At 40.2% G+C, this 27,741-nt stretch overlaps 2 protein-coding genes across 4 annotated transcripts in view; both read right to left on the bottom strand.

The window, feature by feature from the left end:
- The window catches only part of ano2b (anoctamin 2b), a 90,663-nt gene extending 90,000 nt beyond the window's left edge, over window positions 1-663 (bottom strand). For both annotated transcript variants that reach the window (XM_084710720.1, XM_084710721.1), the window contains exon 1: window positions 431-663. In XM_084710720.1, coding sequence (XP_084566846.1) covers window positions 431-467 — 37 coding nt within the window. In that variant the 5' untranslated portion in view covers window positions 468-663. The remainder of the gene's footprint in view (window positions 1-430) is intronic.
- A 9,860-nt stretch (window positions 664-10,523) lies between these two features.
- On the bottom strand, window positions 10,524-26,386 carry pik3cg (phosphatidylinositol-4,5-bisphosphate 3-kinase, catalytic subunit gamma). Of its 2 annotated transcripts, none has more exons than XM_084711153.1 (24): window positions 26,229-26,386; window positions 24,126-24,345; window positions 23,869-24,040; window positions 23,524-23,786; window positions 23,290-23,376; window positions 23,096-23,196; window positions 22,793-22,962; window positions 22,460-22,647; window positions 21,362-21,469; window positions 21,108-21,195; window positions 20,598-21,027; window positions 19,543-19,641; window positions 19,319-19,454; window positions 16,370-16,435; window positions 15,491-15,634; window positions 14,583-14,664; window positions 14,025-14,128; window positions 13,785-13,931; window positions 13,616-13,706; window positions 13,390-13,520; window positions 12,433-12,544; window positions 11,530-11,687; window positions 11,350-11,431; window positions 10,524-11,045 (listed from the first exon to the last, which is right to left on the bottom strand). In XM_084711153.1, the coding sequence occupies exons 2-24, from the start codon at window positions 24,336-24,338 to the stop codon at window positions 10,846-10,848; spliced, it is 3,372 nt and encodes a 1,123-aa protein (XP_084567279.1). In that variant the 5' UTR covers window positions 24,339-24,345; window positions 26,229-26,386; the 3' UTR covers window positions 10,524-10,845. The 2 variants fall into 2 exon arrangements, with proteins under 2 accessions (XP_084567279.1, XP_084567280.1); XM_084711154.1 differs by having other exon boundaries at window positions 24,126-24,341; window positions 26,229-26,381.
- Between the last annotated feature and the right edge of the window lie 1,355 nt (window positions 26,387-27,741).

The raw sequence follows: 27,741 nt of genomic DNA, 5'->3' as shown, positions 1-27,741 counted from the left end.
AGCACATGTCTGAGACATCTCATCCTTAAAAAACTGATTCATTCTATTCATACGTTTCTAAAACAGGTCCTCCACAAGACGAGCTGAGAACAGCAGGGGCGGTACGTCAGCACAGAGGGGTCCGAATGAATAATCGAATTAAACTACAGCAGCCTCACATGCAACTGTACACCCTGCCTGTTGACGGCCGCCCCACACGGCCTGCTGACACACACATACACCCTCACACACACACACACACACACACACACACACACACACACACACACACACACTGGGGGAAACGGGATGGGACAATAGGCGGGTTACTCTACGGTGGTCCTGTCTAGTGTGTCCTTTTTGTTGGGTGAGGATACGGGAGGGACAGGACGGACAGGCCACACAAAGGAGGGGTCCTGCTGGCTTTCCTATACGTTACCGCGGCACTCACCTGCACAGGTAGAGGAGGGGGATCTGCGCAGAGCCATTTCAACTCAACTCTGAGTGACTCCAGTTTGAGCTCCCAGTCAGTCAGTGAGTCAGTCAGTCAGCCATGCTGGTTTGCTGTGAACAGCAGGTGAGAGGAGCAACAGCAACACTCTGACTCAGTAGTGCAATCCTCAGCTCAGTAGAGGCTTAGCTCTGCCGGGATAATACTCTTCTCCAAATGGCTGTCTCAGTAGCAGAAACTCCACAACTCAGCTGATTGTGTACACTCTCTTAATACACTGCACACCGTGGGCTTGTGGGTAACAGACCGGCTGGCTGATTGGGTGCTTCGCAAAAGGAATTACAGCCACACACAGACAAGCAGAGATTACTGGGGCCTCTAAAGTGCATTAATTACTGCGCCTTCTGTTATGGTTTACTTGCAAACCTGTGGGGTCTTAAGGGTCCACTTCACAGAGCTTAAGACCAGAGGAGAGGCTTCCTACTGCAAATTAAACTTATACAATGAGGAGTCTCACGAATGAAACGGAGATAATGATAATTCACGAGGCACATGTGATATAATGGACTTTGGTTCTTCAGGAACAGGTGGAAGTGCAGCACATTCAGCAGCCTCATCGAGACGAGAAAAAAAAAAGTCACGGTATTACCTTGAAACTATAGCAGAGATTCAGAGAATTCACCTCCGAGAAAAGATTAGTAAAAACTAATCTTCGCTTTGAGTAGGGCTGCGTATCGTTCAAAAGTTTCAGATATCGGTTGGCTTCAATACGGTTTCCTGAGCGATACTTTGTTCTATACGCATTTCAGAAAATCCACTTCAACAAGAAGAAAATTACTTCAGAATTTATGATGCGATTAGTCGTTTTAAAGGAAAAAGTTGTTTCTGCAGTAGAATCTACTGGAACTACTTTATTTTCTACTAGAAAGAAAATAGTTCCTACATGAAACTGCTCACAAGGTCTGTGGATTATCTTAACTAACCAGGTCATGATTTTTAGTTAGAGACATTGGTTTTGAATTTTTCAAACATATATATATTCACACACACACAGACACACACACACACACACACACACACACACACACACACACACACACACACATATATATTTTAACTACCACGTGCTGAGTGCCATTTTCTCCCATTATATTGGAGAGATGGCAGACATCTCTATGGCTGATATCTACAAATCTCTCAACTCACACCAAAAACATCTAGATGGATAAATAGCACTACAGGCCAGGGGGGAAATATGTCTTCTTGATTCTGGGATGAACTGTCCCTTTAAGTGTACCCTGCAGAGTTTTTGAGCACTGGTGGAGCTGTGGAGCTTTTTCAGTGAGCAGGTATCTCAGGTTCACAGAAGCACAAGGATGCATATCTATGCAAGCATATAGAAACACAACACGTATTCCTGCTACTTCATACTGTTCCACTGATCAACAGATGGTGTAGTAAAAGACCAAGAAATGTAGCAACATGTCAGCAAAAAGTGAGAAAGACTTCATATGTAGTTGCAAAGTGGGGTGGAGTTTGTGGGTCAATGGTTACAGAAGGTAATTTGACACAAAAACTGGGACTCTCCCAGTTAATGTAGTGATCATAAGTTTATGTTATGGCCACCAGTTTTAATTATTTCAACGTTCTTTGCAAGATTCGCAAAAAGATGAGTTTCAATTCTTTGATGGACCCAAATGCATCTCAGGACAACGTAGCTTGGAGAAAAGTACACTTACTGCAGGTGCTAAAGAAGTCCAAGAAAAAGCAATTAAAACCAATGTCAAAAAACACAAAAAATAACCCAGAACAAAGGCAGGAACACGTGGGAAAATACACCACTGGGCAACAAACGCAAATGACCTGAGAACTGACAGAGACGACACACACTGACTAAATACACAAAGAATTAATTAACTCAAGAGACACAGGTGAGACTGATCAGGCATTTTTTAAAAGGGCAGGAAAAGAACAAAGGCAGGAAGTTAAACCAACAAAGACATATAAAGAAAGTTCTTACAAAATAAAACAGGAAACAATCAGACAAAACCATGGCAGCAATATTTCTGAGTCTTGGCTTCTGTTGAAGAAGAATCAGAGTCATGATTTAGAGTTCAAAATGCTTAAACATCACAATATTGACCCAGAAATCCAAACCCGGCTGATTTAATCAGTAGATTGTAAAAGTTCTGTGATTGGATGTTTGTTGCACCTTGGGAGTTGTAGTTAACTCCCACCCTGATTTTTTTATGTACACAGGTTTGTACCTTTTACTTTTTAATCAAAGGATACTTTCTGATGCATTTGTTAGTTGTTGATCATTTGAAGTGATGATTCAGCCACGAGGGTTTCATGCAGATATAAGTGCTTCATCTGAACAACAGACACTCATGCATACCTAATGACACAATAAATCAACTGACCAATCAAGGACTACCAAAATGAGCCTACGTCATATGATGTTAAACATGTGGTTAACATAAAACAGTCACTGTTTGGTTAGGTTTAGGCATCAAAATACTTGGATTTAGGAAAATCATGGTTTGGGCCAAAATAAGTATGCTACAAAAGATGAATATTTTAAGTCACATATGAAATGTTATCCAACTTAAAACATTATATAAGTCAACGTTTGATATATCTATAAGATAACCTGACACACCCGATGATTCATTGCACAGAACCAACTGGGAAGTCATCTTTCGACAGTTTGGAAAAGGGCAAGCACTTTCAAAAAACACTTGGCAGTTGATGGGATGGACCATCTGTCTATCATGTCTAACACAGGTAATCTATCCACCCCAACTCTTCCAAATGCCAATTTTCCTGCTGCTGTCAATAAACATAAATATGGGTTGTAATAAGCTGTCTGCTCAGACGGTCTATATGGGCTTTTTTCTGGTTAGGACACACTGCATCAGGAAGTCTATGGGAAAAAAGACACATTTAAAGTTCCACACAATGCATTTTGGTGAGAAAAAAAACAACTTTACAAGGTACCTTTAAACCTAGACATGGTAAGGCTGCTCTCCATACTATGTTGCACAGACTGGCTTCAACACTTACTGCTCTCAAATCAAAGCTAAAAACATTGTATTCTTCCCAGTTTATCAATTTTTCAGTTTTTATTTGTTGTTGTATCAATGTCTAATGGAATGGACACAGATTATTTTATTGAGGTTAAAGTTTTCATACCAATAAATGTTTGCTTCTCTCCACCTCACTTGTAGTTCTACACTGTATCTTGCTTTCCCACCACTTTAAGGAAAATAATGAATGAAATAAACGATCAAATTTGCTGTGCGGTTGTGTGTTGCACATTCTACTTCCTCCCTGTCTAATTGCTTGGACAGCCTCCTCAGTGACTAATTGTTCTACCTGATGGTAACCGATGCTAAATACAGATAGAGTGTGAGAGGCCGTGTCAGGTTGCACGCGCACAACCACGCACACACCCACGCGCCCTCGTATTCTGTCAGTAAGGGTATCTGATGTGGCACGCTGACCAGGCAGCGCCCGACACACATGTGCACGCGCAACCGAACACACCTCCGCGCTCGGTCTCCGGTTACAGCCGGTACAGATACGTTCAGGGTGTTAAATATTAAAGGCTGTAATATTAACGGCTAGGTGTTGTAATCGAGGAAACTGCTAAAAGGTCAAGTTCAAAGTACAGGCTGCTCTGGTTGACCATTGTGTTGTGTAGCTTTCCCAGCGAACACTTCTCAAATGTTGACCTGCCGGAGTCACCAAAGTTCAATGTTACTACTGATTTTTTTATGTCTCAGCATATAATGACAGAAGCCGTAATTTGCATTTTGATTGATATTTAGACCAGGGGTTCAGTTAAAGGAGAAATATGTCATACATCTACTGTAATTTATCATAACATGACTGTGATATGTCATCAGAGATAAGTAGTTAGCTTAGCACAAAGGCTGGAAACTTGGTTACAAAATCCACCTCTAAAGCTCACAAATAAACATCTTTTATCTCATTAATTTATTCAAACTAGAATGTAAAAATTGCAATTTGTTCTTTTGCGGAGTCGGCTGGGAGCAGGAATTGCCTCTCCGCTGGTTGCCTGGCAACTGCTCAGAGCCAAGACACAATCCATCACATAACCTCCCGCTGAACCGGGCAGACACTGTGATTTTATCAGTCTTCTATGTTGTTTTAACTCACATTACCCTTATTTATCTGCCTTTCTGCCTGATCAAATTCTCTGACTTCTGTGCCAGGCTCTCATTCCCATGCCATCAAATACTGACGTCACGTCCTTCAGCGTCACATGCAGATGCTTAAGGCGCACTTGAGCATCTGTATGAGACGCAGTGGGCTTTCAAGTAACTTCACTGTAAACCCATCGGCATCAGGTGACACAAAAACGGGACTAGTTTTAAGTTGCATAATATTGCAGGTGTCATGTGACTCTAGTGACCAAAAACATTATCTTTTCCTCAATGTGATGAAGTTATTTTGTTACCTAAACCCAACCAAACTGCAACCACTTCACAATATTAACTAGGTGTTAAAAAGTCTCATACAGACACTAAAGGCCACGCTGTACATCAGTACAAGATGTCCAATGGTGTGACAAAGATGCCAATATTTGACAACCTGGGAGGAGAACAGGTTGTTCATATTCAGGACCTGAAGCTCACACTGACCAACAGTAAGTAAGCTGTCATGTGACAATTCCAATAAAGTGAATTTAACCAAAACAACTGAAAATATGAAGAAAAATATCAAACTGGAGCTGGAAGATGCAGACAGTATAATCTGTCTGTACTGCAGACAAGTTCAGTTTTATATCACAGTCACAACGTATATGTAAAATACTACTCCAATAAAACTCACTACATTCTTTTTAACATCAGCCACAAAGGAAACTGAACTGTGGCACTGACCAAAATTTCTAACCTGCCAGAAATCCAACCAGTCATCCAACATCCACATTGTCGATCATTCAGGCAGTTAATCAGGTGTCAAGACCGTCGCAAATGTAAAATTAGTCAGGGATTACGAATTCAGAATTAAAATTGGCATTTTTTGGCACTGCCTGCCTGGCTTAAAACAGCAAAAAATATAAGTATATTCCTTTAAGGCACGTCCAGAATGCAAAGCAAATTTTAAACACATCAAGATTACATTCAGAGTCAACGACACGGCTGAATGCCAGTCAGTGTTTATGCTGCTAGCTAGCTAACAGCTACAGCTCAGTAACACCTGGACATTTAACTTACTAGCAAAAAACAGAGTTAATCAAAATACTCTAGAGGATAAATTTGTGCAAGTACAGCATTTGTTGGAAACTATGCTTCACGTTCTATCTGAGCAGCTAGAGGAAAACAGCTCACCCCCCCCGGCCACCCCTTAGATGCGCCCCTGGTGCAGAGCATCATGAAAGACAAACGCTGTAGTACTAGGAGTTGTTTGGTCACCAGCTCATAGACCTTTACAATAAACTGATTTCCTCTTGTTGCTAACATTAAAAACCACAGAAAAAGAACATGCATGAATGTTGACAGTTTCTACAGCTATACAGGTCACAGAGACACCCGGTGAAATCAAAGAGAAGCATTAAATCTGTTTATATTCTTCAAGCCACTTAAAGGCAGCTGCCATAAATAGACTGAAGAGCATCACACCCACACATCATAATCATTTACATGTAATCACAGTATATCTGCATTTACATTTACATAGAAGTGCACACACATAATATGCACATCTGTATGCACAGATAAACAAGTATTTATTTTTTGTGAGGACTCCTTTACTCTTAACCTTTAGATCTACACATCACCTGGACCCACAGCTGAATATGTGCTAATTAACTCTATAATTAGCCTCAACCCAGGTCCTGACCCTAACATAACCCCTTAGAGAAGCAAGGACACGCTACAGGCCCTCACCCTGAAGATCAAAACTCCTCGCTGAGACAGAAGTACGAGAACACATTAGAGCACATGTGAGCACACGCGCACACACACACATACACACACACACACAGAGGCAGAGTGATTTCCCCCGTCGTCTGATCTGGTTCATGTCTTCCTGGAGAGGAACAAGAGATAATAGAAAAAGAGCGAGAATCGATTCTCGATGCCCCAGTTTCTTCCACTTTCCTCCCACACCAACCTCACACACCTGTCAGAGCCCAGGATGTTATTCCAGAAACGCTACGATGCGTGTGATAAAAATCAGGCAGTATTTCAAAAGCCAAAGTATGTCCTGCAAAAATATTTGGGATTTTCAGGCTTGGTATAACTTGTGCCGTGGTATTTTACCAACAGCTTTGCTATGAGATTTTAAGGTTTTTAAATAAAATTTGTCCTATAATAATCACCAATGAGAAAAGTCATTTCTTCTATCAAGATATTGTTTTGTTCTCAAGTTGTTTGTCAGCAAGAAAATCAAAAACATACACGTTTGGTTAAAGGTGCAACATGGTTGAACTGGCCATCTGTTGATTTCAAACCCCAAACCAACAGGGGGCAGCATATCAATGGAGTAACAGCTAACTGCTGCTAACTGTAGCTGCCTTCAGCTAGTTTTATTAAGTGCCTGAACCGCGAGCTCAGAGCACCAGGAGTGTTGGTATTTACACCAGAAGCAAAGGAGATTTGCACCACTAAGACGAGGAGCCAAGTGGGTCCAAGTAGGAAACGCTCCAGAATGGACACCAAGACCAGAGCTGGACGAACAAGCAACAGAACCAGGATCAGCAGCCTTCAAGTGAACATGGCCGGACCTGGATAGACTGAAAACAGCCTCAGAGACCAACAGAGGCCAGTTTGATGACAGAAATGCAGTACTGAGGTGATTTACCACAGTTTAAACCAGGACTCCAGAGACAACAAAGACATTTGCTTTGGTTCATCACATTAAGTACTGCCTGAGTAATACTGTCAAAATCATTGACAGCACTATATCGAGTAGCCTGCTGCTTGTTACTAGCAAAATGTACAATTCAGGACATAATTTTTCCTCTTGACAAAATACAAAAAACACTGACTATGGTTGAATTCATAAAAACATATACAGAATGTCTAAAGATACTGACTAGCACAGAATATTTAGCATCAATGATTTCAGTGTAAAACTGAAAAACTAACCTTTCACAATAAAGTAAAGGCAGAGTTCCTCACCAGACGACACCGTCTTCAATGTGTAACTGTTAATTCTTTATATGATTGTTGATACTTTTTTCTTTTTTTTAAATAGCCCATACATCCTGCACAAGCCATGGTTCAGTAGAAGGAAATTCAAATCTGCCACATAATTGAATCAGTGGACGCTTTAAAAATAAGACTGCCTATCTTCCATTTTTCAGATAATGATTCCTTGAAGATACATGATTTTTTTTATATATATTCACTTGGCACCCAGAAGCATAAAAACATAAACAAACATGTCTACAACAATAAGGATGCTAAAGAGAAACATGGAACAAAGGGAGGGTTCTTCAATCCATTCAGATTTCACTCTATTCACTCCCATCACTTCCTGGATAAGCCTCCATACAGTTCATAGGCATGTTAAAAAGCTTGCATTTAGCAGAGTATAAGTATATAGAAAGAGGCAGATAAGCTGTGGGGAATGAGGAGGCTTATCTTTCTAATCCATTTAGACCCTCAACATCCTGTACATCTACACACATATATACAGCAGTTTACAGTCACAGAACAGAGTGACATGAAAGAGACATTTTCTTCATGCTGAACACCCACTCGTACTTTTCTGTGATGATAGTGCTGAAATAAAAAGACAAGGGAAGAGGAGCAGGATGAAGAGACGAGTAGGAACTGACAGGAAGCAGGAAAATGAGGAAATTTTGGGAATAACTAGTCGGCAAAGGAGAGGAAAGGATGAGAATGCTCGATTTGTGGTGTTGCCCCATCTTGTGGTCAAACTCAATTATCACAGCTGAGATTTGAAATGAATTGGATCTGGAATAATGAAATGCTACTGAAACAGCAGGAAGTCTAATCTATGAAAGAGAAAACACAAAAAAAGTATTTATCGTACATATCTTTAATTTCTTAGATATCACTTCATAGAAAAGTTGACATGTTCCAGTTATTTCATCTCCAGGACCAATGATTTAAAGTATTTACATTCATAAAAGACTTTATTACAAAATGTTATTTCATAAAAAATGGAAGGTTTAGATTTGTCCAACAAGTTTTTATTAACGCTTAATTAAAAAAAATACTTATTTTCAAACTGCTGATTTTTATTGTAGCTTTTATCTCCAACTAGGAAGTAACTTGAGCATGGAACGTAACAAAACATTCACAAACTGCCGTCACTTCCTGGACTTGTTGGTAGGATTTGTTGGTTTTTGTTTTACCTTGTCCCTAAACTTGTGTCAGTCTCATACTTTGTCTGGACAGAGAGACGTGTGTGAATTATGAACTTGCTTGCAGTCAAAGCTGAATTGTACAGGTGAAAACATAGTTTAAGAAATAATAGGATCACATAGAGAGTTTAAAATCCAGCTATTGTGTACAGAATTATTTCATTTCTCACTGTCTTGATGATGTATGTATGATTTGAAATATTCCAAATCATTTCGCAACAGATGTAAAAAATCACTTATATATTCCACAGTCCTATATAATGTGAGTACAGCACTGACCAGCATGTGCTAACAGGCCACTGCAGCGTTACATCGCCACAGAAGTGACACGTGTAATTATAAATTAGTGTAATTAAATTTTTAATTTTTAATACATATTTTTTAAATTACAATTTCATTTGAACCAAGTTCTTCAAGACATCTGAGAAGTATTCCTTCACAATCAGTGCAAATAAAAAGGTTGTTAATAATATAAATAATAACACTTCATCAGTATTACACTATTTTCAATCTGTGACCAGGAAAATCTAATTCATTAATTTCTTGTATATTATTCAGTAAAAACCAAATGTTTTTAATATTAACCATTTTCTTACAGCTTCTCTTGGAGTGGAGGGACAGTGCTGCGCTACTTCAGTGAGAATTCAATAACCAGTGTGACATGTACCATGTTTTAAAATACAAACAATGTGAAGGAAATGTGAGAGAACTGTGTTTCCTCAGCAGGAAAAGACCTTGAAAGAGACAGGAAGTAGTTAGACTTTGTAAAAGGATGAAAATAGAGGGTGAAGAGATTTTTCTTCCTCACCCATGGAAACAGGGTTTCCACTATAAGTTTGGTTTCTTATTTAATAAAAATATACTATTAACTGTTGAACCTTTGTATTCGAAAAATAGTTTAAAATGTGAAGAAATGCAAGCTAATTCTGTTAGCAGCATAGATTACTAAAAGAGAAGTGGACATAGACGCTGTGATGTCACCAGGGCCGTGGTGAGCGTAAACCCAAGTGAACTCCATCACCTCTTTGATTTATTTTCAGATCAACTGTATCAATCAATGAGAGAAAACAATCTCTGTATTTACCACTCATTTTGAAGCCTTGAGTTTGGCATTATGGCCGCCACCATCTTTGTTTTGTTTTTTTTGGAGCTAGAGTTGACCATGTTCAGATGAGAGGGTGGAGCTTGTCACAAGGCAGCCCTAAAGCTATTTTTTAATGTATAATTTACTCCATAAATTACTAAATGAACATCATACTGTTTGAATGAGGTTTGAAGACCACAAAACTCATAGAAATCTGATTACTGTGGTAATAAATTAAGAGAGAAGTCGGGTCACTTTCTCATAAACTTCCATACAACTGGACTTCTTTTTGCAACCAGTGTGTCGCCCCCTGCTGGCCATTAGAAAGAATGCAGGTCGAAGGCACTACTGCACTGGCTTCACTTTTCAGACACTGAAGCCACGTCCACTTCTCTTACACAGTCTATGGTTGGCAGGCAAAGACTTACGGTTGTCATAGTGACGCTGTTTAAGGCAAAAGAATAAAGAATAAAGATAAAGGTTTTGTGTGTTGAGTTTTGAGTTTGGTGCAGATATTTGACTTGGTCTAGCTGTGTAACACTCACTACCGCAGAACAGTCCAGCTCAATGTCTCCTCTCAGTAGAATAGAATTCATTGCATTTACTTAAACCCTTACGTCTTGGTGCCAAATCTGCATGCATACAGTATCACAGGTTCAAATTTATTCATTTATATTTTTCTCTTGCAGACCCAGTGCAATTTTTCTTTTAAAGTTCCAGTCTTTCTCCATAGTCACATCTAATATCTTAGTTATTCTGCTCTCATTATTCTTCATACAATGTCTTTACATTAGAGATGACCTGTGGTCTAAAATACAAAATCTGTGTTGAAGATAAGACTTTAAAGATATTTTCATAGCTTTCCAGACTTGGAAGACTCTTATTTACAACTGATAAAAAGAAATATCTAAAATCTTGAGAGGAACACTTGAAATCATAATATTGCCTAATTCAGATAGAGTCCTAAGTGGACCGTTTCTCCACACCCTGCTTGATCCCCAGCACCAGATGAACAAACCAGTTGATCTGCACCATCCAGCCTTTTTCTCGGCAGATTTCTATCTGGTCCAGCAGGTGGCGCTGTGCCTCGTCCTCGCTCCGGCCGACAGTCAGCGCCTCGCGGATGTACTCGATATCCTCCTTACTCGTCAGCTGGGGCATGCCTGTCAATGACAAAAAAATCTCACTTTTCAGGCAGAAGTAGGAGCATCTGTCAGTTTTTGTCTACTGTTTTATCATTCATCAACTCACAAACACATCTGTGCTTCAGTCTTCTTTAAAATTAGTGAAGAAAAAAGCAAAAGAGTCACACTGGGTGACAGTGTCAGCATGATTTAAATAAAAATGTGAACTAAAAATTTTATTCCAATTCCATTAAAAGAAATTATGTTAATCACGTGGATTTGTTCTGCTGTAAAAGGCATAAAACTGACAAAACTTTGGGTTTAATAAGGAAGGAAGTTGTACCTGTCATCAGCATCATGGAGAAGAGGATGATGAGCAGGTTGGTGTGGTGCCGAAGAGCGAGGTAAGCCTTCACACACACGTCCTGAGGCAAAGATAAAAGATGGAGAACACTTAGAAACTGTATGTAACTGTATGTGTACAGACAGACTGCAGTATGTACAGACATCACATTTTCTGCACCTGGAATTTCTGGAAGTGGGGGCTGCTTTTCTTTCCTGATGTTCCCATGACATACAGGAAGTCTGGCGTGAGCACGAAGGGAACCCACTCCTTGCTGATTCCCATGAAGCTCTTATAATTCCCCAGGATGTGACCAAAGTCGATGTGGAAAAGATTTCCTGCAGAGACGCAAAGGAGACACATGGGATGGGTTTCAGTAACTGCAAAACAGATGATGGCTGAAACAAACCGATGAGGAGCTTTGTTTGTTTCAGTTTCATTTATAGGTTTTTAGAAAAAATGTTGTTGATGTAAGTTAAAAAATACTTCTGATATTTTACAAGTACTTAGATATAAGTACGGAAGCCCTGAGAAGCAAGTGAAAAAACTTCTGGTGATCCATTTTTTAAGTCTGATAGAAACTGTTTTCTCTCCTCTGTTTGTGACTTATGGTGAAACAGGTTTTAATTTTGTTTCTTATTTTTTTCCATCTGTGAAACAAGTAGGGGAAAAAGTTTTGGCATGTGCAGAAAGAGACATAGACATGTATTTAAATCTGTATCAAAAACAACAGCTTAAACATGACATAACCATACAATATATGTACCATTAAAATTCAAACGCTTTTAATCCTGTTCAGGACATGGAGTAGTGATGCACTGCAGCCTCTTGTGGCCAAAAGGAATATCACAACAACAAACACCTGGAAGAATGATCCTAACAAAAATAAATGAATAAAATTTCACCTGCCATTAGTCTTTTTTTCACCTATTTTCACAGATGAAAAATGACAATCCTGGAAAAACATTTTAAGTCACAAACACTGGAGAGAAAACTCATCAGATTTCCCATCACTGTGACTTTATGTATATTTTTCACTTTGTCTTGTGGCGACATGAAAACACAGACATCAGACATCGTTACCAGATTCAGTGATCATGATGTTGTCATTGTGGCGATCCCCGATGCCCAGGACGTAGGTAGCCACACAGTAGCCACCGCAGGAATACAGAAACTTCTCCACAGCCTGCTGGAACTACAGACAACAACTTTGTAGTTAGTTTTCCATAAAGAACAAAGAGACTCCCACACGGCTTTCTTCATTTGCAATCAGAGGTATTTAATAAATAGCATTTTGGTACACAGACACTCATCAGGTTCCATTCATTAATAACCTGATGAAGGTCTGTGCACAAAAGTGCAGTTATTAATTAAATATCTCTGATTGCGAGTGAAGAAGACAGTGTGTGGGAGTCTCTTTGTTCTCTTTTGTCAACCTTTGGTCTCCTCCTACACACATGTCGAGCTACAGGTGTGCAAAAGTTGTCACTGGTGTTGGTTTGAAATGTCAGATTCAACTGATGAGTCCTTGAGCGAGACAGTGGATTCCTCGCTGTTTCAGGAGAACTATGTGACTGGGAAAAGCAAACTGGTTTGGTGTTGTGGAACTGGACAAACTCAGCTGTGAAAAAAAAACTGAACTCTTCTAATAAAATCTTTCACTGTAGATGTACTGGACTGAAGCATGGTGTGTATATCAATATATCAAAAAAAGAGCAGGAAGATTAAAAAAAAGAAGAAAATATAGAGTAGAGGGGGTGCAGGTGTCCCAGCTAAAAGTGTGTGAGTATAACGACAGCGAAAAACCCCTGAGGGTTACTTCCTTCCTGCCTGCTCCACTGCTACTTCCTGCAATGTCTGAGAAGCAGAGCAGCAGCTGGAGACAAAACCAAGGAGTGTTTATTGTTAGCAGTATTACAGAGTGTTTTGTAACTGGATGGATACAGCGGAGTCAAAGAATTACAATCATGAGTCTGAGGCCTTCTTCAAGTCAAGCAGTCATTTTTGCTGGTTTGCCTGCCAAAATTGTGAGTCGTGTACCTTGTCCTCGCTGACACACTTTTCCCGGAGCCACTGGTAAAGGATTTCATCTTTAAAAGCTCCAGTGCTTCCCACAACACTCTGCTGGATGTTAGCGATGGTGGTGGCGTCCTTTACGATCTCGATCATACCTGTAACACAGCAGTAAAGACAGAAGGAGGCTGTGAATGTCATACAATGACTTCAACTCCTCTGCTTTGCATATCTGTGCAGGTGGATGACTGACCTATTTTGTTTCCGGTGGAGATGCAGCCGTATGGTAACAGACAGAGATCCAGTGATTCAGTCTCCCAGATCGACTCCATGATCAGCAGAATCTAAAAGGAAGAAAGGAAAATGAGCGCCAAGGATCTTTCTGAAAACGTGTGTTAGACACCGTTGGTGCTGCTGCTCACCTGCAGGATGAGCATGTCCTGTCTGAGGTCGTCCCCGTCTTTGAAGATGATCCCGATGGGGTCTTTGGACAGGGTGGTGGGGTCGGCCCTTTTAAACTGCAGCCACAGAGGCTTCTTCTTAGACGCCATCACTTTACACTGTTCGATCTGAATGCACAGAAACACGCTTTTATAGATTGGTTATGATTGGATTGGTGTGTAAGGGTTTCTCCGCTGCCAGTGCGTGTGTTTGTCCCTCACCAGCAGGGCTCCAGCTCTGAGTCCAGGATCGTAAGGGACTCTGAAACTCTCCGGCAGACCAGATGACTGCAGCGTCTCCAGCTTCTGTCGCAACTGAAACACCACTGACAAATAGCAGACACACGCAGAGTTAGTTTCATGACTTGGGGATATCTTTTTTAAACCATGACAGATCGAATAGTTACACACTGCTGCTAATGAAAGTCAGACTTTGTCCTTATGTTTTTGTTTTCATACATTAAAGGCAGCAACTCATGCATGTCACATTATGAATGTAAAGCAAAACAAAGAGCTGACTGTCTGAGAACAGATGTGACAGATGCTGAAGGGGATGATGCTGGACTGAATGTTTGATTGTTAGATTTTTGCTTATCCTTAAATGTTCAGTCTCAGTTTCAAGTATCAAGAGACAGGATTAGCAAAGTAGCTAAAAACACTCCTTAAGAGAACCTAGAAAACACTTATTTTTGCCATGGGAGCTGAAATATTGCAACTCTGCCTCAGTGCTTTGCAAACAGAGCTGTAGGGTGACCAGAAAGTTGAACTCCTCCATCTTACCTTGTGCGGTAACATCGTATTTGTCGGCGGACATGGCCTTAATCTCACGGGTGACTTTCTGCAGAGCCTCAGTCATGTCCACCTGGAAAGGATCAGCTCATTGTGTCAGTTACTGAAAGAGCTGATTAACAGACAGACAGCAAATCTCAACTAAAAGATGACATGACTCTCTCTCCCCACACAGCCGGGTAAGAAATAATGACAAGACTGACAGAAGGTCGTGGTCAGTTTCCACATTTTTACACTCAAAATGAAATAAAAACCATGAAATGCAAAAAACATCTCTACTTTTAAGCCTAAACCTTTGTGAGTGTAAAAGTAGTTGACTAAGTGTGTTACTGTGTGATTGTGATCATCCATCAGTCAACCATCTCTTTAGGAATCAGACAATTTGTTGTCACTGTTACATCCTGATGTCCCCGTTAAGGTCATGTTTTCCTTCTTACTAGTTTTCCGTCAGTATTTCCTGTTTTATTTTGATACTCACCTTTATCCCTTATTTCAGGTACTTTACTTCCTGCCCGTGTGTTTCCCGCCTCTGTGATTACCTGCCCTGCCCTAACTGGTTTCACCTGCCCTCATTACTACTCGTCTCTTGCATATACAGTTCTTGTGCTGCCCTTTGTCTGTTGACAGTTCGTCTCAGTTAGTTGAGTATTTAGTTCCAGCCATTATTCCTTGTGTTTTCTTTGGATCTGACCTGATTTTTCTGTGTACTTGACTCTTCTTCTGACTGTTTATTAGATACCCCAGTTTCTCTTTGGACTGACAACCTGTGCACTGAACTCTTTTTCATAAAAGGACCTCATGTTTTGAGTCCTTTGTCTGTTGACTCCAAGACAATTATTATTTTTTTGCATCATTTTGTTTAAGGATCTGTGTATAACACATGTTGATTTATTGCTCACCTGTTTCCTGAAGTCCTGCAGCATTCCCTCACCGCAGCCTCTCAGGTAGGCCTCCAGCAGGACAGCATACCTCTGCTGGTAATGCATGGACTGGGCGATCTCACTGCGCAGGAACCAGAAGAGGAAATGACCGATACGCTTACTCTGCAGAGAGACAAACATAACAAATTCAGACAACAACAACAAAACTTGACTTTAAACAGCATCATTCCATCAAAGTATCATATTAGAAACAGTTGATGGAAATGGCAAAGCATCCTCAATTTTGCAAAAAATATTTTTATTCTGGTTTTTGCCTTCTTCAAAAAAGTTCTTGTCCTTAGTGGGAGATGGACAAAGCTTCTCCAGATGACCTGTGATGTACCGAATATTCAGCTCACATGACTGATCTGTGTTTCCACGAGCAGAAGAAGCAGTAGCTGTTTTAGCAGTCTGCATCTGCAGTCTGCAACTTGTAAAGAAACTACGCTTTGCATAACTGTGTTTACTCACTCGAACCCACTTAAATAGCTGATTTGTTTAATTTGCATTAAATTCGCTTGACAATTAGATGGAAATCGGGCTTCTGTTAGTCATAATGCACAGTAGTATCTTTGTGCAGCTAACATCAGGTGGAACCAGACAATAAAAAGACCATATTACTGTATGATTATTATAAAAAATCAGTCCATGTAAATGTTCAAATTGGACAGATGAACCTAAAATAAATATTTGATAAAAACCTTTTCATCATCGGGAGAATGACAAAAACACGTACAAACAAATAAATGGGCAGAACTATGGATATCTCAGGAGCACACACACACACTCAGACTCACTATACACTGCAAACTTTGTAAGGCAGTGTGAGAAACAGATACAGATGTTTGTGTCGCTCACCCTCAGAGCCCTCTTCAGCAGGAACCTGACCAGGGCGCTGTCGTGGTACGGCTCAAACTTGACCGCCTGCAGGACACACACACACACACACACACACTTCCTTTATACACGTACAACAATACAACACAATACATTACAGACAAAATAGGTTGAAAGACTTATGTCTATCCATCAACAGAAGAGGTCAGATGAACAGAAAGTGCACGCCAAAATCAATTATGAATTATATTGTAGCCAGAGCACTTTGTGATAAAATCTTCAGTCAGTGTTTTTTTAAACCAGTTTTGTGTTATGGCTTATTTCTAATGAAAGCACGTAAAATGACAGGATTTTCAGGTTTCAGACAAAAATGTTTATCTATCACTGTTGTTGAAACTCATTCAAATTGTGTCTGTATGCACTCCAAACTACATGGAAAATAGGCCCATTTATTTTTAAAAAACTGACATATTGGACATGAAGGTTTGACATTTTTTTAAATTCTGATTTAAAGAGCACCCCGGGGAGTTTTAGACCAAGTAGAGGTTCTGTGGATCAACCTGAGTGCCAGAAGAACAGACGACCTCCAGCTGATGAGAACAAAGCCACATTCAAAAACGGGCTTTATAAATGTTTCATGAGTTGGAAAGTGGCATCAAAGTGTGTCAAGGCCTCGGGGACATACATGAACAAGTTTAGAATAAAAACTTCTTTAACAGGAAACCTTTAACAGACAGAGTTCAGAGGTTAGAGTGTGAGGAGTCAGAGGTGGAAATGCAGTGGAAACACAAAGCTCACTGTGTTAGCTGAAGGAAGCAGATCAGTGGAGAAGACAGGCATGACTACAAGAAAACAACAGCACTGAACTCTTGGCTCACATTACAACCCAACCTTTCCCTAATAGTTACATGAGCTGACAAACAAAACCATTTTACTAAAGTTCTGGCAGATACTGTAGCATCTCCTGAAAAAAAGACCTCTGTACTGCTACTTATTTGCATTATCAATCAATCTATCTGACTTCAACATTATCTTAAAATTAATTTCTAATCTAAATCTCTATATTTTAGACGTGTCACTGAAGTTCACTACAGGATACAGAGACACCAGTAACTGTAAAGGTGACAGTCATTTCCCTGTCAGACCAAAGGGCTCTTTGTTGGCCTCAGGCAATAATTCATATTGCTCATGCAAAGTTGACCAGTCGCTATGGCAACACATCAGAGGACAAACATGCAGTGTGTGTCCACAGAGCTGCCTCTCTCCACCAGCCTGTGAGATAGTGTAGCTGTGAATCACGTGGAACAGGAGATTTAGTGGAAGAAGTGCTTCATCCTCCTGTCCTGTAAGCAGGTTGCGATGTGTTTTGACTTTTGCATCACCAGTGTGTTGTTAAACTAAACAATGATACTGCAGTTTAATTACTGTAATTACTGTGGACAGTGATAATCGGAGGTTAACCTGTAACAGGCGATGATGTGCGTGCAGTTAACCTACGTCATACTTGCGTCTCTTGCATGAAAGGTGCCAAAACATGACTTGGCAAAGGTCATGTATTTCACATACTGTATGTTTTTATTTGACAGGCAATTTGGTGGAAAAGTGAGGCTTGGGTAATAAAACAATACAGATATGTATTGGCAACAGACCTTGACTGAAACCACTCTTCTTTCTGTGAGCAAAATATGAAGCTGCCACAAGTAGACATTTAGCTTAGCTTAAATGTCTTTGTGCTAAGCTAAGCTAACTGGCTGCTCACAGTTGATTCATATTTGTAGCACAGACATGAGAGTCGTGTCAATCCTGTCATCTAACTCACTGGTTCCTAACCAGGGGTCCGGGCCCCCTTTAAGGTGGCGCCAGAAATCACAGGGGGTCTCCAAGACTGTGCCTGCTCTGAGGTCCTCAAAATCAGATTTGCACATGTTGACTAAAGTCACAGCTTCAGGGTTCACACATTCAAGCACTTTTTAAAAAGGTGCATTTTCAAGTTTTTCCAGCTCCTTCCAGCTGTTTTAAATGACATCTTTAAATACAAAATGATCGTTTCACCTCTTTATCACATTAAATCAGATGTTATTGAAAAAAATATGTTTTAATATATATAAATATGTTTTTGTGACAGAAATCTACAGATGGGTGACAAATTTAAGGAAAACATGACAAAATTTCACATTTCAAAATATGTCACCTGTCTGTAAGTAGACCTGACTTCTTATTATAATTGTGAATTTGGTGCATTTTCCTTGACTGATAGTTGAATCAGTCAATCGGTTAAATTTTCATTTGGTAATTAATCGATTAATCATTAATCATTAACTCCCTTCACAATCTGGCTCAGCAAATATCCAGTTTATTTTATTTCTTCATCTAAAAACTAACTAGTTCAGCCAGACAGCAATCTATTATTAAATTATTATTATGTTTTCAAGGATTTCCAGCACCTGTGCAAACGCTGCAAATACAAAAGTGTGAATACAAAACTATTTAAACAGATATATTTCTTTGTCCTCCACTGACAGTAGTAGGTTACTTTGTAGGCTGCTTAGTAGGCCTCAACACTGTGACCTCTCAGGTTCCACGAATGGAAACAACTTGACTGATGTTGACTTCTGATCTAACTCACTGTAAGAAAGCAAGCAAGTTTAATTTCCAAAGCATCTGACTCTTCTGTTAAAGTATCAAAAGCAAAAGTGGAGCTAATGTTGATGTTGATTTTATATATTTCAAACATTTAAAAAATATATATGTAGAAAAAAAACTAAACAGAAACAAACAATAATGAGAAAGAAGAATTTGAATGAAGATTGTTTTTGTCAAACTAATTTCAGCTCCTTTTTATACTGTTGGGTAGTTTTATCTGAAACAATGCAAGTACTTGAGTAAACATAATGACTTACTTTCCACCACTGCAACTGATGTACTTCAGTTGTGTCACCTTTGACATGTATAAGCATAAAAAAGACTCACCTGGACAAGCTGCAGAAGGTATCTGAGCACATCATCGTCCTCCAGAGTCTCCAGCTTCCTGACTGCCATGGAGCGAACCTGAGCGTCAGAGTAGTGACAGTCCAGCAGCTGCATGGCCAGGCCGACATCCAGACCACTGAACAGGAACAACATGGTGACAGGTGATGGGACACTGAACCCATTGAGGACAGATACATGAAGTAGCAGTGCGAAAGCCCTTTTACCTGCTGTCCCACGCACTGCTGCGCTCCAACAGACGGTGTGCTGCCAAAACATCTTCCTGTTTCCCCCACCTGACTGAACCCAGCAGCTTTGGGTAGGCCCTGAAGACAAGAGGTGATGGTGACAAAATGTAATATCCAGCAAAAGCAGCAAAAAACTATGATATAACACAATGAGTTCTCATGAGTCTTCCACAAAAACTGAAGGGTGACTGTCCACTGAAACACTGGAGGGTTTTAAATTTGAAATGGATAGAGGAAGTATTTTGTGAGAGATTAATTACAAATTTGAATATCCAGCAACAGCAGACAAAAAAACAATGATATAACACACTACAGTCCCTTTCTATGAGCTTTCCACAACACCTGTTTGCACATTTTTCACAGTAAAAGCCTTTTTCAAAAAAAAAAGGGGGGGTTTCTGTCAACTGAAATGTTAGAGTTACCTAAAACACCAGATGGTTTGTTACATCGAACAATTTGGGAAGTTGTTTGGAAAAGGGCAAGCACTTTCAACAAATATTTGGCATGTGATTGGACGTCTAACGTGGGCTTTTTTTCCCATCGAAAAAAGCCTTCCGTGTCGTTCTCTGTTCATCTTTCAATGAAGAAATACTCTCTAGTTCTGATGTAACTGATACTAACACAGTATCTATGCTAAACTCTTCAGGAGACGAGACGCTTCTTGCTGTTGTCACAACTAAACCACACCCGTAGCTGCCAGAAGTCTTAGGATGCTGATTGGCTGCACCACTTTTGGTGAACCGTCAACTTGAAACATGGCAGCATGATCCAGCTACCTCGCAAGGTAAACGCTAGAGGGCTTTTAACTTAAATAGATACCAGAGGTGTTTGTTGTTTGTGTAATGCAGTAAGTTTAACAGGGCAAACATGAATGGACTGACTGCACTGACAAACTAAAGCTGGGTAGCTACTTTGCTAACACAGCAGACAGTCAGAGACAGGGTTGTAATAGTTTTAAGAGACTGGTGAAAAAAAAAATAACCAGCAACAGCAGCAAAAAATAATGATATAACAGACTGAAATAAATTAAGTACCTGGGGTCACGCATACACTCATGTCTGAAGTGCCACAGCAGCTCCTTGTCTTCAGGACTGAGTGGATGCAGGGGGTCGGTTGCCACTATAGCCGCAAACTGTTTCTTCAGGTGGTTGGGCATCTCTCTCTGACCTCGCTCCCCGCCCTCAGCTTCCTCACCCCCGGCCCCGATGTCACGGGCCACGTCGCGACTCTTGGGCAGCACGACTGGGTAGCAGTACTTGTCCAGTAAGATGGCGATGGCCATGGAGGAGGCCTTGTCTGGGTTGGTGGCAGAAGTGAGCTTGTCCGCGTTGATGCTGCTGCTGCTCTCCTCGCTCTTCTCCGGCATTTTCCACATGTGGAGGATGAACTCGCCCTGGCGGAGCAGAGAGCGGTGGTCGATCAGCAGCAGGTTGACGTAGTAGAGAAGACGACTCTTGGTCTTTCCTGAAAGATGGACAGACAGACAGATATGAGCCTCGCCCTAATGTCTAACACTGCAGGAGGCAAATGTTAGTAGACCTCACCATCATGGCTGCCTGATCCTGCTGTGTTATCCTGGTAGGCTGAGCTTCCCTTGGAGTTTGGTGTCTGGGTCTGCTTCCCACAAATAACCTGAGAGGGGAAAATATGGTAGATTGCATCAGGGCACACAGGAACTCTGTTCCAATCACTAAAATCTGTTTTCTATCAAAAATATATATTTGGAGATTGAGTGCAATGGTTATAGCAATTAATGACTGTAAAATAGTTCCATCTGTCCTTTGAATTAAAAGTTTACCTGGAGGTTGAGGCGTGCTCCTTTAGGCAAGTCCTTGATCTTAATGTTAAACTCCAGCCAGCAGTTCCACAACACTTCTTCATTGAAGGTTTTAGAGGAAGTCCTCTCCTGAGAGAGTAAAGACAGGGTTAAACTCTGATATCTGTCCAAAACCTACTGTCTGTGTGTTCTGGATAATAAATACTTCCTGAAATTGATAACAACTGCTTAAAATTGTAATTCTTAAGATTTACATAAAATCAAACCCCACTTTTGATACAGCTTATGTTTTTTTCATGGTATTTTTCAGCAATATCCATTATGTATTTACAAACACTCTTGACTGTTGTTGTCGTTGTTAGTGGCGGGGTCCGCCACATGCACAAAAGATTCACAGTAAACGGTACAGAGTAAGGCTGGGCTGATGTAAACATTTTCAGACCAGTTTGGGGTTCCAGGGGTTCTTTCCACTGAATTACTAGAGGGCTTTTAATTTGAAATGAATACAGAACATGTTAAGTTTGTAGTCACAGCATAATGCAGTAACTTTAACATGGCAAATGGTAGTGGATCAAGACTGACCGCACTGACAAACTGTAGGTGGCTATCTACCTCACTAACAAAGAAAAATGTCAGGGATGTGGCTATATCAGAGTCATTCTGAAAAGGGGAAATGATGCTTAGCAATGTATTTCACTTTATTATAGTTTTAACCACATGTGCATTCGGAGGAAGGTTGTTGTCGCTGGGTGCTACGTCATGTCTGCTCATAACTCACTAGAACATCTCATGATGACAAATGCCGCTTCATTCAGTGATCGTAAAATCAAGCACATGTGCAGAAACGGAAAACAACCTAACCCTTGTGCACAGAGTATTCATGCAATACTGTTTTGAATTTAATGTCACTGATATCAGCTTCATTGTTCAGTCTCTTACAGTTGTATCAAAGAGGTCACATTAAAAACATTTGATTGATGAAACACTGTTTTTTTCTCATTTTAAAGCAGTCAGGAGGGAAATCCACTGTATTATTTACCAAAAACATGTCTCTAGAATAAGACATGGTCATTTTGGTAACGGATATTTTGCCGTTGTGTGGATAAAAGTTTGGATTACCTGGGCTAAAAGCTGTTGGCCGTGGAAGATGCTGGCCTCTACGAAGACAATAAACTCTGGGATTTTGGGGAGGGATGGGATGTCAATACCCAGCACCTTCACTCTGAACTTCCTGTTACAGTCCCACATAGAGATGGTGAACACTCGTTCATGGTCCTTCTCATCGATGGTCAACTGCTCGTGGGTACCTGACAAAGAGAAATTAGGAGGAGAGTTACTACCACTGAAGGAAATACTCTGTGTACATGTATCAGGTTGGTCATATCTAAAAAAAATGAGACTGATATAATCAAATACACACACAAACAACGCAGCACACTTCTCTTAATTTACCTGCAACTCCAGTGCAGTCATCCACTTGTGCCCAGTCCTCTTTCTGAACCTGATCCAGCTCGGTCTCAGGTGGCGTTTCCAGAACCAGGTGGATTTCCTCTCCGTTCTTCAGACACTGACGGATCCAGTTGAAGTTCTGTAGCGGTTTATCCCCGTACAGGTACTCCTCCCTGTGTGAACACACACTGAGAGTGTTACTTTCACATTAGAAAACACTAAATAATAACAATTATCTGCTTAAAACTACAGACTATGTGATATTAGTTTGTGTTAGGGTGTGTTTTGGTATTTGACTTTCTGTACCTTCCACACACGCGAAGCACGAAGTCTGCCTCACACAGGTCGTCAGGAATACCCAGCAAAACTCTCTTTTTTGCTGTCTTGGCGAAAAAACTCGCCAATACCTGAACAAGATGGAACATTGTCAGAAAATGTTACAGCAACAGAGCAGAAAGTTGTACACATAATAAACGGTGTTCATCACTATGTTTGTCTACCTGTGCTGGCGGGTCGTCGATAGAGACCTTGATGGTCTGGCTGGCCGTGCCGATGTGGATCACCACCAGGATGTGACTGTTACTGACCTGAAAGAAGGAGCGAATGAATGAAAAGACAATAAGTGAGTCAGTCAACAAGTAATGAATGAAACTTACTGCTATAATATAGTTTAAATTAGGGTTGGGCGATTGGAGAAAATAAAATCAATCAATCAACTACAAACACACACACACCTTGCTGAGCAGATGCTCAGGCAGGGGCTTGCGGGTCACCCAGGGGTCCATGGAGTAGAGCTTTGGGTCGCGGTCAGCCAGCTCGATGCGGCGTGGCGTCAGCAGCTTCCTGCGGGTGAACTCCAGCTCGTCGTCATGCACGTTGCTGACATCGGTCACGTCGTAGCCGATCAGGTAGTTGAGGTAGCGCTGGTACTGCAGGGACTCCTCCGAGGGTTGTGGTCGGGGAACCAGCTGGATCCTCCCCACGTCTTTCTTCAGCGCTTTGAAAACACAACAGATGTGTTTATTAGACATCAACACAACAGATTAACTCCGGCTCAACATTTTCTCACTGGTCGCTACCTCTCCAGTAACGGATGCAGTCGAGCGTCTGGAAGACCTGGTGCTTGTCGTAGATCTCACACACGTTGCCTTTCTTTTGGTAGAGCAGGATGCAGTGGTCCGGGGAAAAACGCTGGTAGAAGTCAGGACAGAGGTTTAAAGTCACTGCCTTCAGCCATACCTGAGCTTTCACCTGGGAGACAAAGAACATGCACTGAATCAGTATCATGTATGTACCACTCTAACATCCAGAACAAATAATGAGGGAGTCAGCTGACCTGTTCCACTGTCCAGTTTCCAGCCACCTCCAGCTGCAGAGTGTCGGGGCTGTTTCCGCCCCGCGCCGTCGTGGGCAGCACGAACTCCACAGTGATCTGATCCATGGAGGCGCAGGAGGACGAGGTGATGGCTTTCTTTCTCCTCCTCCTCCGGTTCTCTTCTCGCAGGACTTTGGGCTCTTCGTCGCTCACCTGGATCTGCTTCCCATCCATCGCCTAGCTTGAGCAAGAGGAGAGACGCAGAACACTCTCATGCTGTTGTCCTGTACACATCTTCTTTTAGAAGCAGTTTAATCAATCAAGAGTCAATAATTCTAATTAACTCACTCACAGATACTAAATATTTGTGTTTCATCACATCAAACATAAGTTATATATTGATTTTTGTACAGTGTTCTTATGTTTGTCAGGTGTTGGTTCCAAAAGGATTAGTTGAGTGCCATCACGTCAGCTGATGTGGATCCTTTAGTTAAACAAATAAGCAGCTAAATTGATGCACATCGATAGAGAGATAGATCTTTGTAATATGAGCCATAAATCTATCTGCCAGTAAACACTCATCTATGACCTCTGACCTTTGTGGCTGTAGGCTATTAGCGATAAACTCAAGGTTTGTATTCACGGTTTAAACTGCTTTGTTTCTGTTACTGGATGTGCTCCCTGCTGAAGTCACAGAACGAGATGGGGCATAAGTAAAAGTAATAACAAAAAGAGAGAAAGATATTTACTCCTGCTTCTTTCAAATGAAAAAACTGAATTGTCAATTAAACAGCTGATTGATTTCTCAAGTAATCAACTTATTTTTCAACTGTGTTGAAAGAAAACAATAAGCCTGTCATCATTTCATCATGTCATCATCATTTTTTAAATATAATACAAAACAAAGATAACAACAAATACTCACAGGAGCCAAAGAATGGTCAATGTGTTGTTTGTGTTTCAGCTTTAAGTTAGTTCACAGTTTTCAACAAAGTCCCCTTGTAGATGCACTATATGGAATTTTTTTCAGCCAATAATTACCTGCTTCTCATGACCAATAAGGATAAGCTGACCAATAATTCCACATTTTTCAATTTTAATAATAAGCTGCTATAACCTGTAGTTTGTGCGCAACTGTGGGTGATAAAGGCTAACCTGTAGTGAGCAAATATGGATGATTTAATATTCCACAGCTTTGACCAAACCAAATCTAACTGACATCACTGTTACAACAAAAACAAAGAACAGGTCCGACTCTTCAGATGTTCAGTTTTTTTTTCTCGTAAGGTACATTAAAAAAAAAAAAAAACTTCTTTAGCTTTCAGAGAATTTTGTGTAAAACTCAAACAAAAGGTTTTGAAATAATCTGTCAAATCAAACATTAACATAGCTGATATTCAATGGCTAGAATTTCATTATCATAATTTTCCATAGTTGGCTGATAAATTATTGGCCCAAATATATATCATGAATCCATATGTTTAACTATACAGTATGAATCAACATCTACACTGCTTTCCATAAAGTTAACAGTCAGACCCAGTGGGACTTTGCTTTATTTCATCTATTAATAGTAATAGACTTTGTGGTCATTGTTGGCTACATTTCTATTAAAAGGTGACTCATCTGAGTCTGTCAGTGTCCTCTGGAGGACTATGACAATCCAGTACAACTCATTTTGGAGGAATAAATCTACTATCCTACAGAAAGCAGTGAGCCATTATATCAGCCGTATTGGAGTATTTTTAAAACATACTCCTGATATTAACTGACTTAAGTGTCACAGGATTAAATGGCTGGAGTTTCCCTTCTGCTTCTTTCACATCAGCAGAGGAAGTTTTGAAAAGCAGGAAGCAAAAACACCCGAGCCAGCATGGATGAAACTATAACTGCACAGACACAAAGTCTGCTGATTTGACCACGGTGCCAGAAGTATTATGTGTCAGCAAATTAAACAAACAATGACAACCGCATGTAGAGTAATTAACAAGCGTCAATGCAGCCACGGCGGAACTATGTTAGTGTGCGGAGAATGTAACGGTACAGCTGCCATAATAATCGGAAGGAGAGGAGAGAGGCGTCAATTCAGTCAAACAAGAACATAAAAGTCTTTAAATAACTCACCAATGAACGCAGACGGCAACGAAACCCGGAGCTCTGGGCGAAAGTTTCGGCATTTATGCTACACGAAGATACCACAAACCAGAATAAAAAAATACAGTTTGTAAGTTTGTTCTAAGTGTGTTTGAAGAAAATGCTGCGCCTCTACTCGGGAAGGATGTCAAGCTCACCGGCGGCTAACTTCGGCTAGCCTGAACAAGAACAACACTTCCGGCGCTTCTCTTCAAAATAAAACACGCATGACAGCTCTCAAATCATCATAATCATAATAATAAATAGGCTCTGACCACTGCAAAACAATAAACATGAACATTACGTTATAAATAATCTGAGATGTCTGTTTATCTCTTTTACATTGCTTCAGTTTGTAGTTTATTCATAACAATAAAATATATTATTACCATTTATTGATTTATTTCGAAAGCATTGACCGGAAAACTTGCTATGTAATAATATCTTATCGACGTGCCTTGTCTTGTTGCAGTTCCTCAATGTGACCACTAGAGGTCAGGCAACACTCACGATTCTGCACAGTGTGGTGACTTTCAATTCCACCCGCATGAAGGCAGACAATCATCTCCTCAACAGAAAACCGTCATTAAAACTTTAATAATTACTCTATTATTATTATTATTATTATTATTATTATTATTATTATTATTATCATTGTTATTATTATTATGAGTAGTAGTATTGCATTTAACGATGCCTTCTACATATTGATTGGTCTTAAAGTGGCACTGGAACTTTGGATCACCTCTACTTTCATCCAACAATCTTTTGTACATTGTTTACTTAAACCTATGGATATTAAACCATTAAGATTTGATCTTTCAGGTGTGTTGAACTGTTGCTCAAAGCGACAGACACTTTTTAGACCCACTTTCTGAAAGAATACTTATGTCCACTCATATTTGACCCACTGATTTGTTTGCTGTAATATTTACATAGAAAGTTTTCTATCACACTTGAAATAACAAGAAATACTGCCTCATAGTTTTCTTTTTTTTTTTTTTTATTTACTCATAAAGATACTTGCCACTTAAATATATACTTTCTTTTTCTTTCTTCTTTTTCTTTGTCTTTCGTTCTTTCTTTCTTTCACCACTTTTGCTTTTGTAGTTTTACTTTTACTTTTATTTTTGAGTATGTGTTATGACGCAACAGTACTTTTTTTTTTTTTTTTTTTTTGCCTGAGCACAGCATTTGGAAACTACAGTAAGTGGATGTTGCTCTCTCTGATTATGGCTTTACTCAGCTGTGAAACATCTAGAATTACACTTAACTGTGTACTTGGGGATATTAAAGGTTTTATACAGGGTTTACAAACGTGTCTGACAGCAGATGGCTATCTTTGACCAGGTTAGTTGACTGAAACTACCTGTTGTTCTAGTTGCACTGGATGGATGGATGACAATCGAGCTGGAGACTGTTTGTCCGCTGTTGAAATGATAAACATATTGTCACTTCTGTTATGAACATTTTAGTTATTTAATTTGTTATTACATGCTCTTGC

This window comes from Lutjanus erythropterus, chromosome 22, assembly GCF_056507025.1.
Source record: "Lutjanus erythropterus isolate fLutEry1 chromosome 22, fLutEry1.hap2, whole genome shotgun sequence".
Taxonomy (NCBI): Eukaryota; Metazoa; Chordata; class Actinopteri; order Lutjaniformes; family Lutjanidae; genus Lutjanus; species Lutjanus erythropterus.
Note: the sequence above shows the minus strand (reverse complement) of the source record. Positions and strands in the feature narration are given on the sequence as shown.